The 16,331-nt window shown below is 39.9% G+C and overlaps 1 protein-coding gene across 1 annotated transcript; it reads left to right on the forward strand.

The window, feature by feature from the left end:
- The first annotated feature begins 1,312 nt into the window (after positions 1–1,312).
- vps41 (VPS41 subunit of HOPS complex) lies at positions 1,313–15,884 on the forward strand. The gene is made up of 28 exons (XM_062379815.1): positions 1,313–1,508; positions 1,896–1,934; positions 5,061–5,168; positions 6,597–6,674; positions 7,586–7,660; positions 8,650–8,712; positions 9,237–9,302; positions 10,779–10,898; positions 10,978–11,124; positions 11,219–11,285; positions 11,563–11,660; positions 11,969–12,098; positions 12,233–12,348; positions 12,445–12,563; positions 12,693–12,774; positions 12,941–13,033; positions 13,141–13,268; positions 13,377–13,521; positions 13,625–13,666; positions 13,748–13,798; positions 13,900–14,037; positions 14,134–14,188; positions 14,272–14,412; positions 14,513–14,649; positions 15,028–15,127; positions 15,210–15,254; positions 15,342–15,421; positions 15,540–15,884. The coding sequence occupies exons 1-28, from the start codon at positions 1,491–1,493 to the stop codon at positions 15,618–15,620; spliced, it is 2,562 nt and encodes an 853-aa protein (XP_062235799.1). The 5' UTR covers positions 1,313–1,490; the 3' UTR covers positions 15,621–15,884.
- The last annotated feature ends 447 nt before the right edge of the window (positions 15,885–16,331 follow it).

A 16,331-nucleotide genomic window follows, 5' to 3' on the forward strand; every position in this document is an offset into this window, starting at 1 on the left:
AAGGGTTTGATCTTTCCCCCTGACATTCTAACCAATGTAATATTTTGTAATCAGCCAATGCAGAGGTGTTTTGTTTGCTCAGGTGCTGTGAAAGAAATTAAACGTTTGTTAAAATACTGAGCTGTATCATTTAAAGATAGCAGTTTCTTCTATTTTACACATCTACCATTTTACAGAATAAAGGTGAATATTTATCTGACAGCTTCACAAGTAACTTTGCGGATTTCGCAGACATAACATGATCAGTTTCAACTAATATGACGCCCTGTCAGAAATGATTTCACCTGCTGCCACATTAAAGTGCTGCACGGTTGTTCATGCATCCATATAACCCAGCAATATAAAATAAATATAACATTTAACACCTTTTAAGAGGCAATTCTGCATATGATATAATAACAATGCATAAATACTCTGGGCGACAATAATATTAGCCAGTATGAACATTTTACAGACATATCACTATCTTTGATTCTATTTACAGATAATCACAGAAATAAACGCTATTTTTTTTACAGAATAAACAATGTAGAAGATATGAGCATTTTGTTTTGTATTTTACATTTAAAAAAGTATTATTTATGTTTATTTAGATGTTTTTGTGTTTTCTTATAGTTTATATTATAATAAAGTTTAAACTGTCACAAGCCTTAGTGACACTTCATTGTCGGCAGTGTTTGACAATAACATCTTAAAAGCAACTGTCATTTTCTTTCCTAAATAAATATAATTATAATATTACCAGCAAAAATGCACTGTATTTAAAGCATAAATGGTAAAACTGCTCATTATGCAGCACAAATACCCCTGTGAGTGTTCTAATATATTATAGATGCTTACTAGTTAGTGATATCAACTTGTATATGTAAAATACAGTAAAAGTTAAGTACACAATTAACTGTACCTGATAAATGTACTGAAGTGAATTTGCATTTGTTATATAAAAGGTGCTTTACAAATAAAGTTATTATTATTATTAGTAGTATAAAGTTGGTGTGAAGAAGTAGGTTGTGGGTTAGAGTAGAAAACAAACAAGCTAACCTTCCAAATCAAAGTTTCGACTCGTTTGTCTAAAACACGAACAGCTGTGAAAAAAACAAACGGTGGAAAAGTTAAAACCGAACAAAAACTTCCTCACGAGGAAGAAGAGTTAAAATTAAATTAAAATATAGCGGTAGAAAACGCGTATAATGTCCTCACCTGTTCTTAGTTAGCGCCATCACTCCAATCAACGGGTCGGGTTTGCGTCGTCTCTCCACCGGGAAAGACTCCAACACCCACAATGCCTCGCGGCGTTGATACAATCACGTGATCGAACCTGTGACAGGGAGCAGGCTGCGACAACAAACGTCGCTGTGTTGTTTATTGGATGTTTTTAACGTGAAGTGAAGCTAAACACGTTATAACGGACCCGCAACATGCACTTTACACACGCGCACGGACATATTTAACGCTTTCCCATCGGAACCGACGCTTCTTGATAGAAAACTATGGCGGAAGTGGAGGAGGTAAGAGCAGCATGCTAGCGTTAGCCTGCTAGATGTTGATGATTTCTAGCCCTATTGCTGCAAAGATGAATGAGAATGACCAGTTGTGAGATGTGTCAGCTGCGTTGTTGTTTTATTCAGACTCTTTTCTACCAGTTCAGTCGTTTATATTGCATGTGAAGCAGAGACTCGCTTGTTATTGGGGCTTTAATTTAAGGTGATGTCTGTATTCTCCATAAAGATGAGTAGCACTGCCTCATCCTTTACTCCATTTTTTGGGGTTTAAATTGAATTAAAATGTACCGACTTCCGAGTGTAACACAACTGTAATGTTTGTTAAAACTTGAAACTTAATAATTTCAGGTGTTCAGTTGTTTAAAGTTAATTCTAATATGTGTCTTAATTCAGGGCAGAAAACCAAGTGAGGAGTTCACAGATGAGTCTGAGGTAAGAAACAATCATTTTGTGCTTCCCTGTCTGTGTCCTGCAAAAAGAAGAAGAAGAAGAAGTTCTTTTGGAGTCATGAAATATTGCACCCTTAAATGTCATGCAGTTGCACCAGCATGTCGATGTATAAATGCATCAACGGCAACATATTCTCGATGTCAGGGGGTGTGAATAGTTCTGTCAAGCATGGATGATGTTTGAACTCAAATAAAGCCCACTGCCTGCTGAAAGGCCTGTAATACATAACCAGCTTTTATCAACCCGGCTGGATCCCGGAAGGATCTTTGTCAGTTTTTGAGAGGTGTCAAACACTCATAAATTACAGATAGCCCCCCAGATCCATCAATATTATGACTGAGCTTTGGAAATGCTTCAGTACGCTGGCGCGTCTGAGATCCACAAGTAGGCTAAATAAAATATAGCTTTACACATCGGCCTGGCAGGAAGGGGAGTTTGTCTTTTTATAGGAAGCAGAGAGTAGAATGGAATATCAGGGACAGGATGTAGCTGACACTTGCAACTCTCCACATAAAACAGTTAAGGGTGAGCCAAAAGTAAAAAATATATAAAATTCCAGGCCTGTAAATAAAAAAATATAAGTATACTGTTTTCTGTCTGTGCACAATGTGATAGGTTCTGAAGGACATAAACACTCACAGAGAAACAAGCACCAGGGATTTGGGGATTGTGTTTGTCCTCTGAGTGGCTGCAAACAGAGGAATATATACTCAGAAATACTGCAGTATACTGTAGTGTTCTTCTTACTGGTGCTGCTGTTACCTGGTCTGTCTTACTAGATGGAAACAATGACGACCACTCTCACTACACACTGCTCCTCACAAAAGAAATGAGCAGGATTATGATTTGTCAAATTGTTGGTTTCTTGAGAGTCAGAAGGATGCTCTTCCCTAACTTTGCTTATTATCCAGATTGTCAGTAATAAAATCGAAGGGTTTTTGCTTTGTTGTATTTCAAGGCCTAATCTTAGGACCACTGTACCATACAGGGTTTAATTTTGGAGTAAAGTGAATCAAATTAATGGCAGAAAAGGATACTTGACCAATACTCTAGAAACAGACATATGGCCCATTTTCTTCCTCAATGCAACCCTGAAACAAAATAATCTGATTTACAAAAGGAACTAATAGCATTAAGGAAATCCTTGGTTAGGAAATAAATATCTTTTTAATACCTAATAAATGTGTTATCATACAGATGAATGTATTCTTTTATGTGTCTTTTCACAATTTATTAATTATTTTTCGACATTATGTTCCAGACATTATACATGATAATCTTTTATTAGTCCCTCTTAATTGCCATAATGATATATTCCTGATGGACAACATTGGTCAGTAAATTTGACCGACCTATAAGACTTTTCTCTAAAATCTCCTATTAGGGTTGAAATCAACTGCGAAAAAACATGTGATTGACATCAAATCAAACCGGCCAGTGACCCTTGAATCTCATACTTGCATTGGTTTTATTCGTCCACTCATTTATTCAGGTTGTCCTTTAATTTATCAACCACCTTGTCACCAGTGTATGACAGCATAATACATTATTTTCTTAATAATGAAGTGAACAAGCCCCTTTCTCATCTTGAATGTAAGTCTCTGACTAGTGGGCTCTATGTATTTGAAAGCAGAATGTTATCCTTGATGTTGCTGGATGGCTTGGTTCAGCCTTTCGCATCATAAATGCCAATAGGCAAAGAATATGGCAAATATGGTAACAACACAAAGTCCAGCTCAGTAGTTGACAAAACAAAAGACAGCTACAAGAGAGATGGCAAAAGTTAGAAAATTGGTAGTTTCTCTGAGGGGATGAAGTTTGTCTTTGTTGTTTGATACGCCTTTGAAAACCGTGACAATGCCCTCGCATCAGAAATCTCACAAGCAGAATACACAGGAAATAGCCTAGATATGGCGTTGTTGAGTGGGAAAGGATTGTTTTTGAAAATAACATTTTTTCCACGCTATTGTCCCCCCCCCCACCTCTCACCCAGTAGCACATAATGGCAGACAATGTTTTGAGTTGATGCACCCTCTGGGCAGCCACAGACTGTGCAGCATTGGTTATAAACTGAATTATGGGTAATATTCGGGCTGTGACTGGCCGCAAATGTTGGTTCACGCTGGAAACAGTGTAACAGTGGAGAAAAGCTTAAGTTTGTTTTATGAAAGGACCAGATTCTTGAATTCCACTGGAGATGAATTGTTTCATGGAAAATATGAATTTACTTTGTGCTGCATTCCACACAAGGTGATGGAAATTTGTCTCTGTGCATAAACCCACATTCGATATGAATTTCTTTGAAGAGGTCAGCATACATGTACGATTGATCTCTTTGGGTGAAGAATCTTTGCTTCACGGTGGCTGCAGCAGTGGTCGTGGACATTATGGATGTATAAGCAAAATGTGTGTATGTATCTGTAAGGGGATGTAGAGCTAAAAGCAGTGATCATTTGAAATTTATTTGGCATTTATTTTAAGAATTGTGAAATATTTTTTGTTAAGATTTGATGCTCGTCTTTTTATTGTGTACAGAGGAACACAATCAATTGCATTGAACATCAAGTAATTTTAAGAAATTGGTGTGATTTTGCATATAATAATAATAATTGTATTCTTACTTTTCCTGTGCTCTGTTTTGACTGTTTTGCTTCAGCATTTAAACATGTTTGTTTTGATGATGGAGTTTAAGTTGCTCGTGAAGTTTTCTTGTAGAAAAACTAAAGTTATATTTAGAACCTGATCGATTTAGTGTTTTTGCAGATATGAAAAAAAAAACGTATTAGAAAAAATACTATCATACTTTGTGAGTTCTCATTGAAACAAAATTACACATGGACCCACATCACTCTGTCACACCACTAGCTCAGGATAACTGTAAAAGTTCTATAGGAAACATCTGAAGTCATGTCACCTCCCTCACAGAGCTCAATACTTAAATAAGTTGAAGTGGACATTCAGTCTCTTTCAGGGGGGTTTCTGTCTGCGGCTTTCAAAAAGCATTGTGAGCCGTAACCTTTGTGAGAGGACACTGTTGTTGTTGTAATGAATACCTTTACGAAAATGATACAGTGAGAGCCCCTCTGAGGAGTCTGCTTTCTCAAACAGGAGGAGGACAGCGAGGAGGAGCCCAAGCTGAAGTACGAGAGGCTCTCCAATGGCGTGACCGAAATCCTCCAAAAGGATGCAGCCAGCTGTATGACCGTCCACGACAAGGTACGGGTTATAATTCAACACCTGCAAGGTCATTTCAGTTTCAAGTCCATCCACTTTAAGAGGAAATATGTTGTTTATGTGCACAATTGAGAGATGTACTCTTCACAGTTGGTTTTCTTCCCCTCTGTTGGATCTGTGAAGGCAGCCCATTCTTTTCTCACCTTCCCCTGTTTTTCCTCTTGGGGAGGGGCATCAAGACACACCTGGCACCATTGTCTTTCTTCTTTTATTCCCACTGTTGAACGCTGATCTTTTTAAGAGGGCCACTCTGAGCGAGATAGTTAATCGTGGTGGCACCGGCAGCACACATGCACGTCTGAGCAGTGCAACAGTCATACACAGTTATGTCTCCTCCGCACCTGATGTTTTATTAACCAATATTGATTTTCATTTATTTATTTTTACTTTGCGGATTTGGTCCCCGCCCCCTGTTATTTTTTTCCTGTTTTATAACCTCAAAACAGAAACCGTGCCACATTACTCTGCTGAGAGTCTAAATGTGATCTGACTGTCTTTCTTCCTGGGAATGCTGCGCTTGTGTACCCTCTGTTGTCCCGCTACCTGTGTGGTCACACCAGCCCCCGCCAGCCCCCACCCCCCCCCCCCCCCCACCCGCAAACGCCGCACATCCTTTAAGCCACCGACAGCGCAGATTGCCTTATGTTGCCTCATATTTTCAGTGTCTGAATCAGAATTTCATTTGAACAATTCCATTCTGATAAATCCCTTTAAAAGTCGCTCCGCCTCACAAGGTTGAACCCTTTATTTATTTATTTTTGGTTATTTTATTTGGGGAGATTGCAGGGGCTCTGTCTGACATGCTCAGCTGTGCCTGTAAATATAAGCATTTCATTATAGACTGCACTGAAGCATGGTGGGCTCGCTGCACATCCACATGCTGGTCGAGAAGGGAGGGGGATTAGGAGGAGGGCATTGGGGCAGGGGCTGGGGTGGAAGAACACACACTTAATCTAATGCCAAAAGCCCCCAGTTTCTATAATTTTTTTGTCCCAGTGGACACACACGTACACACACATTTGTACGCACACACACGTCTGCTGAAGCACAAAACACAGAAACCAGTTGCTGCTCAGTAGAAATAATGGCAGTGTGCAGAGCAGAGGAGTGATTGCATTGCATGGGAAGAAGTCAGATGTACAGTGCATTTATTATGTTTAAGCACTTTAATTTGAAGAAAAAAATGCCATTTCACACTGTCTGCTTTAATAAATAGGGCTTTTCCACCCCTGCAATTTCACAGTTTTGCCTCCAAGCCCTCCCAATCCCCACTCGGCTCATGTCGCTCCAGCTCCAGCAAATATTTTTTATCCTCCTCCGCAGCCTTCATCAGCTCAAGATTTCTCCTACATCTTGAATTGGTTTTAAGTGTCTCCTGCTTTAATTTACATTATATTTATCCCTTTCCAGTTTCTTGCCCTCGGTACACATTTTGGAAAGGTCTTCCTGCTGGACATCCAAGGAAATGTCACTCAGAAGTTTGAAATTGTGAGTATGGTGATTTTCTTTTGCTTTCTAATTATAAAAAGTTATACATTTGGTAGATTTTTCACCAGTCATCACTTTGCATATCTTATTTCGTGCCACTCTTTTACTTTGACATACATATCTAAATTCAATCATCATTTGCTGAAAACAAGGGAGGGGTTATACATAACTCTATCTGCATTCGTGCTTTTTACTGTAATTTTCCTGCTGAGCACATTGATTTTAAGTGCTACTCACTGTATATAAAGATGGAGTACGAGTCTCCACTTCCTTCCACTATGCAGAAAGTAAACCGAGATATTTTGGAAATATGAACTTCAGTAGTCGCCACTCACTGTCAGCAGTCAATTAAGACGTTTCATCCAGTTTTTATAATATCAAATAACTATAAAAAACTACATTGTGATAAGAACAACCTGTAATTACAGACAACAGAAACATCTAAACTTGTTCATGTCCACTAACATGGAGGAGGCAGTGTTTATGACCTATACTGCCACCAGGCCTCACTCTCGGGGAGCTGTCATGTCGTCCGTCTTTATATACAGTCTATGCTTCAGAAAACTTTTCCACTTTTCGTCTACACCGAGTTTCAGGGTTATTAAGTAACATCTACTGTAATTTATGCCATTTGATCCTTTTATCTAAAGAGCCCTGTAGTTTCATGCATGTCTAAAATATAAAATCCTCAGCAGTAAAGGGACTCACAACCTCCTTAGTATTAATACCATGCCCTGTGCATTGACAAGTATGAGACTGTGCATCCATTACACGCACAACTTTTTTTTTGCCGTTCACTTTTACTGGCATTTCATTTAGTGGGGTAAAATGTCAGCCTGCCACAGAGAATATTTGCCTTCCTCTTTGCAAATAGAAAAAAAAACTGATGCCATGATATTGTGTCTCTGCAGAGTTCAGTGAAGATCAACCAGATCAGTCTGGATGAAAGTGGAGAGCATGTGGGCATCTGCTCCGAGGACGGGAAGGTGAGATCTCTCCGCTCATCAGCGCTGGTTACTGATCCTTGGGCCCCTAAGCAAAGAATCACCAATCAGTGTTTTTCATCTTCTATAATTCGCCCCCAGATTCGTATAAAAACTCACCTTATCAGCGTCTAACTTTATGCTAATGATGGGGAACTTGAGGAGCTTGCTAGTGAATTTCTTGAAGCCACTTCCTTCGCTGTCGCAGCATTAACCTGCAGTTTTATCTCCACCATATCTACTCATGAACCCATATTTTTTTCATGATGCACGAACTTATAAAAAGCTTGTACCAATTTTGAAGAGTAGAGGAAAGGGTTGCACTCAGATGCGTTGAGCTGTCAGTCAGCCATCAGCCGTCTATGGATACCCTCTCCATGTTCTCCACCTTGCTGTTATCTTGTCTCTTCTCATCATTACCACCATCCTTCATGGATTTCACAGTCAAGATATGCTCTCTGATATCAGCCCCCTACACACACACAAACATATGCACACGCACACTTCAGTGCTGGTGGCAAGAACAAGATCTTGTCACACAAAAAGTGGAGCAGACAATTAAAATCAATGCTACAGCAATTGTTTGCCCTCAACCAATTCACCTGGCTGTTAATCCTTTGAAATCTAACTTAATCCTCAATCATCGGTGCATCGCAGATAGGATTTCAGTTTTATATTATTCCCATACTCAAAGAAAATCTCATTTTTGGGGCCTCAGATAAAGAAAAAGGAGGTGTCAAATACTCTAATGGTACATTAGAGTTTGCTGTGGTCAAGTCCAAGATTAGGACCCCTGTTTCTAAAACCCTGCAGGGTTCAAGGTATCAGCTCGTCCACTAATTGGTGACCCAGCGGAGAAGTAAGGAGCCAATCAAAGTCTGTTCTGACAACAGTTTCCCCCCGCTGGCCTCAGATAGTTGCAGAGGCAGCAATTAAAGGAGAGATTTTGAGTTATTCACCTTAGCTTGCCGTTTTTGTTTTCTGCTTTTCAGGTTCAAGTGTTCGGCCTCTATACAAGAGAGGGCTTCCACGAGAACTTCGACTGTCCAATCAAAGTAAGTTGTATTGAGAGCGTACACATATTAGCCTGTAACTGTTGATGTTACATTTAGCTGTCTAATGATTCCAGAAATCTCTGTATTTTTGCTGAATACATATATAAAAAAACGTTGATTTAATCGGCTTCACAGTTGGCCTGTGTATCATTACCCAAGGAGGTGCAGTGTCAAATTTTTAGCGATTTGGACACAGTGATAGGTTCTATATGAAAAAACTTTGAATAGACTGGCGACCAGTGCACTGTAGTAACAACCCCTGGGACTCATCAACGTAAGCGACGTTGTCGATCACACCAATCTGTGGAGTGACTCCTGCAGCCGGTCTTTACTTGCCCCAGCTCAATTACTGCAGGTTACTTTTACAATTTCAGAAAGAAAGACGCAACCTACATTACCACAGACCAAACAAACAGCCTAACTCCAAACAGGCAGGTTTACAATGGGCATTGCACTAGTATACCACAAAGAAAAATCTAAATGCTCCTGACGGTCTAATCTGTCCCTTGTGTTTTGTTTCCTAGGTGGTAGCTGTACACCCTCAGTTCACCAGATCGAACTATAAACAGTTTGTCACTGGGGGAAACAAGGTATGTCTGAGTAGTATTTTCTACCTGTGTAGTTTCTCGTACGTTTTTTTTTTTGCCAATTCGTGCCACAATAATTCATCGTGATTGTGTCCGGGTGAAACCGAATCCTGCAAAGCTCTCTCACTTTGGCTCGGCTGCAGGAAATACGCAGGCCTTTCTCCGTTGTGTGAAAGGCTCTTACTTTTCTGTCTCTTTGCTGGAGTGCTCTTGGGAGAGCTGCCTATTTTCATAAAGTGCTGTTCGCTCAACAGAGTTTGAAAGGCAATGCTCCACAAGCACAGCAAATAGATGTCATTATCAAGAGGCTACATAGTCTTAGGATTTCTGGGCGCCTACAGTGATCTCTCTCCTGAAAGTTGTCTCTGGTAAGTGTGTCACAGCCAAAAAGGGGAAACGAATTTTAGACATTAGATTTGTCATTTTTTCCCCATTGCAAGTAAATCAGCTGCTTACAACCACATGATATTACTGGACTATAAACTGCACTGATACAGCACCATTTGCACCGCCGACAATAAATACAGTATACTGACATTTATACAACAGGGGTGAGGAAAAACAACTTTTTTTCACGAAACCCCATTGTTAGTGTTACTTTGCCATTTTCTTTCAATTGGCGCTGATTCCTCTCAGTTCCAAGTTGTGAAGGCCTCCACAAGGTGCCTGTGATGAAAATCAATAAGCCTCGACGGGAGCCACATCCTGTCAAAGGAAATTCAATTTTGTCTCCACAGTTCTTTTGTCATATCATCTCTTTGTAGAGCAAACTGTTTATTAACATAGCCCAACTGCTGAATTAAAGAGATTCTACAAGCTTCCCTTGGCCTCCTTGGTATATTATGCACTTTTTTAAAGAGGGCTTTTTTGAATCAGGAGGACAGTGCAGGGATTGTAAATGCTAGGCTCTGTCCTCCTACATCATGCACGCCAAAAGGCCTAAGTGTTAAACTGCAGCTGATGAAGTAGATCTGAGGTGTGAAAACCTAATGAATTTGTGTTTAAATACTTATTTCTCTATTTTACACCACCCACTGTGACTACAATAAATGGTGGGTATCGTAAAGAAGCCGTGACCATTAGGATTCAAATGAGGAGGATGTATGAAATCATTCATGACGTCGACCATGTGAATCTGTAAAATGACTTCCTCCACCGCTGAATATGAAGCTAATGTGAAACCTCCTCACTCATGAGCAATTTATCTTTATTTTACCTGTGCCTAGATGCTCTGAAGTGGAATTAAGATCTGAATATAAGGATTAAGATCAGGGTCTTACTTCTTTATATGCAAGAAAGTTTCTCACAGTTGAAGTTAAATCTAAACGGAAGATCCAGCTACTGCCGCCCTCCTCCTTAGTTAAACCCTGTTCATCTACTGCCCTCTGTAGGCGGTACACAACAACAGCACCCCCAATGGCTGTTACCTTTGAATGAAAACTGTGAAGCTGAATATTTTCCTCATCCCTTCCTCTGAAGCTTCTTCTCTATGAAAGAAACTGGTTGAATCGCTGGAAGACGTCGCTCCTGCATGAAGGCGAAGGCCCCATCACTAACATCCAGTGGAGAGCCAACCTCATTGCCTGGGCAAACAATGTGGTGAGTGTGAAATGCTCATGATCGTAATTTAAACGCTGAATCAGGAAATGTTAATGTTTTATGTGTCGGTTTCTCCCAGGGAGTTAAAATCTATGACATCGGCACGAAACAGCGAATCACCAACGTGCTGCGGGATAACGTGAGTCTGAGACCTGACATGTACCCGTGCAGCCTGTGTTGGAAGGACAATGCCACTCTTATTGTTGGCTGGGGGACGTCCATCAAGGTTTGCTTTGTTTCTGCTTTAATTTACCCAATCGTTATTACCGGCTCTATAACTTTACCAGATTTATCAGTGTGATTTTCTAATTTTTCTACAGATTTGTGTCGTGAAAGAGCGAAATCCCACTGAGATGAGAGATCTGCCCAGCCGCTATGTGGAAATAGGTATTAAATACACTGGAGCTATTATCATAAACTCTATTCCAGAGGTTAAAAAGTGCTTCATCATATTCAAATAATAGAAATGTATAGGAATAAAAAATGGAGCATAAAAGCAAGTCATCATATTATAGCCAGTAAGAAAATCCTTCTTATTGGAAGGATTAAATTCTGGTTCTTCTTCTGTCTTGTAAATGGATTTAATCAACTTCATATAAGATGTAAGTAAATTGGATTCTCTGTCTTTCTCGTTCTCTCGCTTTCTCGTCTCTCATTCCTTCAGTGTCTGCATTCGAGACAGAGTTTTTCATCAGTGGCCTGGCACCTCTGGCAGATCAGCTGGTCACCCTGTTCTTTGTGAAGGAGAACTCGGATCAGATGGTAATGAAACTTATTCTTTATATATACACTCAGGGGTAACTTAATTGGGTATACCTTTACATTCAAATTCAGTCCAATACAAGTTCCTGTCCTCAAAATCAATCTTTATTAGGCTCATAATATTTGGGACAATGTTGTTAATGTGTAAATTCAGTAATAAATTCACAATTAAAAGTGTTGCGCTGGATTACATTGTATTAAAGGGCATTTCTTACTCTCTGTCCATGCTATTTCAGTATAATACAGTTGTTTTACTTGACACAGAGGAACCTCGTAAAGAGTGTGTAAGAGTGTGTTTGTGTGCGCAGGATGAGGAGTTCCGTGCCCGGCCTCGTCTCGACATCATCCAGCCTCTCCCTGAGAACTGTGAGGAGATCTCCTCAGACGCGTTGACAGTGCGCAACTTCCAAGACAACGAGTGCAGAGACTATCGCCTCGGTGAGACTATGAAAACTGCCCTGAGAGAAATGTCACGCAGCCTTTAACTGCGCTCTGATTTCATTATGCATCGACTATCAAATGTCAGCTGGAACGTGCAGCACGCCGAGACACAAATGTATTTTCATTAACAGAGCATGCAGAGGGAGAGTCGCTCTTCTACATCATTAGTCCCAAAGATATCGTTGTGGCCAAAGAGCGAGACCAGGACGACCATATCGATTGGCTGCTTGAAAAGAAGAAATATGAGGTCTGCCCTGGTCAATTTTATTAATGTTGCACAAAGGTTACGGTCTGTAATGTCAGAGTTTAATGTTGTGTCCTATCACTGGTTGAACTGTGACAGGAGGCACTGATGGCTGCGGAGATCAGCTTCAAGAACATTAAGAGACACGACGTTCAGAAAATCGGGATGTCTTACATAAACCATTTAGTGGAGAAAGGAGACTACGACACTGCTGCGAGGTTTGTGTTCCATGTTCTGCAGGTGGACTGTAGGTTTTTGATGCTAAATAAGTTGTATGTTGATGAGGTTTGTGACATTACAGCAAGATGCATGTCCTCTGCTAATAGAGATTTGTTTTTTAAATGCAGGAAGTGTCAAAAGGTTCTTGGGAAAAACATGGAATTGTGGGAAAATGAAGTTTATAGGTTCAAAACCATCGGTCAACTGAAGGTAGGTTAAGTACTTTGTCAAAGTTCAATAAATGTATAGATTATTACACTTAATACTGATAACTTTATTCATACAGCAAAGTTAATATAACCATGTAATCTAAGTAGAAAGATTTTTTTATCCTTCATCAGTCTTGTTTCAATATTGTACCTCTGTTCCACTTCAGGCCATCAGTCAGTATCTACCCAGAGGAGATCTGCGTCTCAGACCAGCCATCTATGAGATGATCCTGCACGAATTCCTCCGAACTGATTATGAGGTACTTTGTCTTTTTGGTGGTCATGTCATCCTGTGACAAATCCAGAATTAATCAATGAATGGTTTTGTAAATGTCCACTAACTCATTCTCTTGTCTTTCCTCTGAAGGGTTTTGCGACACTTATCCGGGAATGGCCTGGAGAGCTTTACAACAACATGGCCGTCGTTCAGGCCGTCACAGATCACCTGAAGAGGGATCCCACCAACAGCACCTTGCTCACCACACTCGCTGAACTGTGAGTCACATCAGTGTGTGCATCCTGCAAACAACTGAACAGAATCTACTGAGTGAAACTCAAGATTATGATTTTGTTATGATTATAATGACTTGTTGGTATTTGCAGGTACACGTACGACCAGCGGTACGACAGAGCCTTAGAAATCTACCTGAGACTGAGGCACAAAGACGTTTACCAGCTGATCCACAAACACAACCTGTTCTCATCCATAGAAGACAAGATCGTACTTCTCATGGACTTTGACAAAGAGGTAAAAGACAGAAAACATGTTCAGTTTCAGGTTTCTCTCTGACGTATGGAGTGCTGGTCTGTTTCCAGTCGTGTAAATATTATTTGTGAATTTCTTTTGCCAGAAAGCTGTTGACATGCTCCTAGACAATGAAGACAAGATATCAGTAAGTGCAGCCATCAATCATTTCAGGAGCATTGTGATAAAATTGGAACAGTGCACTGAATGTTTTTATTTCTGATAACAGACGGACAGGGTGGTCGAAGAACTTGCAGACAGGCCCGAGCTTCTGCATGTGGTGAGTTGAGATACGTTTAACTTCAGATATACTCACATCAAGACATTATTTTGAATTCAAAACTCATTCAAAAGTGTTTTTGACTCATATTTTCTCCACAGTATCTCCATAAATCATTCAAGCGCGACCACCACAAAGGCCAAAGGTACCACGAGAGGCAGATTGGCCTGTACGCAGAGTACGACCGACCGAATCTCTTACCTTTCCTGAGAGACAGCACCCACTGCCCTCTTGAAAAGGTACGACGCTCTGACTCGTCTTATTTCACATCCGAGTTCCTACAAGCTGCGACACATGGATGACGTTGCCTCCTCTTTTCTGTTTTTCTCCCTCAGGCTCTTGAGATTTGTCAGGAGAGGAACTTTGTAGAAGAGACCGTCTTCCTGCTCAGTAAGTTTTAATAAGTGTTCCTTTCATTTCTTAAATTGAAAGGTTTTGTTTCAAAGGAATCTAATCGAGCATGTCGCTCCCAGGCAGGATGGGGAACTGCAGACGCGCTCTGCAGATGATCATGGAGGAGCTGGAGGACGTGGACAAAGCCATCGATTTCGCTAAAGAGCAGGACGATGCCGAGCTGTGGGAGGATCTAATCTCTTACTCTATTGACAAACCACGTATGATACAGTCTCTTACTGACTTATTCTTATCCTCCCACAGTTTTCTGCTTAATCTGTCTTTCTTCATCTACATTGTTGTTCTATAATTTCTCTTTAGCTTTCATCACTGGCCTCCTTAATAACATCGGTACACATGTGGATCCCATCCTACTCATCCACCGCATAAAGGAGGGCATGGAGATCCCGAACCTCAGAGATTCACTAGTGAAAATCCTTCAGGACTACAATCTACAGGTGAGACATGTTTCTCAGAGATGGACTTGCATTTGTTTTCACTTCTAATCCTTATCCGGAGAAAATAAAACCAGTTATAATCACAGGTACTGGAAGAAGCAGTGGAGGCTTGAATAAGTTTATTGATTCATACAATAAATTAATTACGTGTTATCAATGAAATATAAACAGGAGCAATAAATCTTCGTAGATAAGATTAATTACCTTTTGGTTTATTTTCTGCTCAGGTGAAGAATAACAATACAAAAGAAAATAAAGTTTTAAAGAAAAGTAACTGTGCCATGAAATATATCAACAATATGTTTTTGAAAATAGAAAGAAACCACTGGTAGACACTGTTGTTTTGTTTATTAACGAGCCTTTGTTTGTGTTTCCCAGATTATGCTGAGAGAAGGATGTAAGAAGATCCTTGTGGCCGACTCGCTCTCGCTGCTGCAGAAGATGCACAGAACGCAGATGAGAGGAGTCAGGGTCGATGGTGGGTGGATGTTTCATCAGAAGTTTAAAATCATTTTTAACTTGTCTCATAAATCTGATGCTGCTGGTTTTTCTTTTTTCAGAGGAGAACATTTGTGAATCATGTCACGCTACTATATTACCATCCGGTACGTGGTTTACATTGCTGTATCTAAAGTATTTAAATGGAGGTAAAGCTATTTGTTGCTTATTCATGCTTCACACTTACATTTCAGACATGGCCAAACCCTTCAGCGTGGTGGTGTTTCACTGCAGACACATGTTTCACAAAGAATGTTTACCAACACCAGGAACAGTAAGTGGTCTCGCTGTTTTATCTGATGCTACTCTCACATAAGCACTGAACTCTGGATATTTCCATTAAAAATGTTACAAAGTACTTGTACTCTTTCTTCTTCCTCTTGCTGTTTCAGATCCATGGCGTCCAGTTTTGTAACATCTGCAGTGCGAAGAAGCGGGGGCCAGGAAGTGGCATACTTGAGATGAAAAAGTAATGAGGATTTATGCACTCCCAGTGTTATTATTGACACTTTAATCTTGCCCCCTGTTACTTTCCCCTTCTCTGTCTTGTTCAATAAATATCACTTTCCCTAAGCCTCTGAACTGTACACTTGCAAAAATGCTAAACAGTTATATCCGATTGTCTCTGTATATTTAAAACTAACACCTGTAAAGTGCCACACTTGTTCTGCTTCACTAATGTGATTTGGTGATTGAAAAGTCTGCAACATCTGTAAAATAAAATCATATAAAAACTGTCTGGTTTGTGTCTGATGATTATATTTGTTTCCCCATAGCTCAGCTAAAGTCGGTCCTGACTCATGAAGAATTTATACCAAAGTCTAATATTTATCCTAAAAAAATGTGTTTTTATCAATAAGTTGATGACATTAAGAACTATTTCATTAAGCAGTCTGGAAAACTGTGAGAGACTGGTCATTATGGGAAATACTGTGTACAGATGCATTTCTTTTTTAAATATGTGATGGGTTTGCTCCTTTCATATTATCAGAAGTTTAGACAACTGGACCTGTTTGTATAGAATATATGTTACATTTTTGTGATCCTTTATTAATGTTTTGTAATTAACACACATTTATTGTTCAGTCTATGAAAATAAATAATTTAGTTGATATATTAAGAGCTTGAGCACTGACAGGAACTGACAGACAGTAAGGCCCTATTGAAATTGCAGTGTTGTGCAC

Source organism: Platichthys flesus, chromosome 21, assembly GCF_949316205.1.
Source record: "Platichthys flesus chromosome 21, fPlaFle2.1, whole genome shotgun sequence".
NCBI classification, from domain to species: Eukaryota; Metazoa; Chordata; class Actinopteri; order Pleuronectiformes; family Pleuronectidae; genus Platichthys; species Platichthys flesus.

Bases quoted from the DNA above. Each gene is read 5' to 3' on its own strand.
- vps41 (XM_062379815.1), top strand. The intron at 5,169-6,596 runs GTACGGGTTATA...ATCCCTTTCCAG, and splicing joins GTATGACCGTCCACGACAAG to TTTCTTGCCCTCGGTACACA. The intron at 14,038-14,133 runs GTACGACGCTCT...TTTCTCCCTCAG, and splicing joins CCCACTGCCCTCTTGAAAAG to GCTCTTGAGATTTGTCAGGA.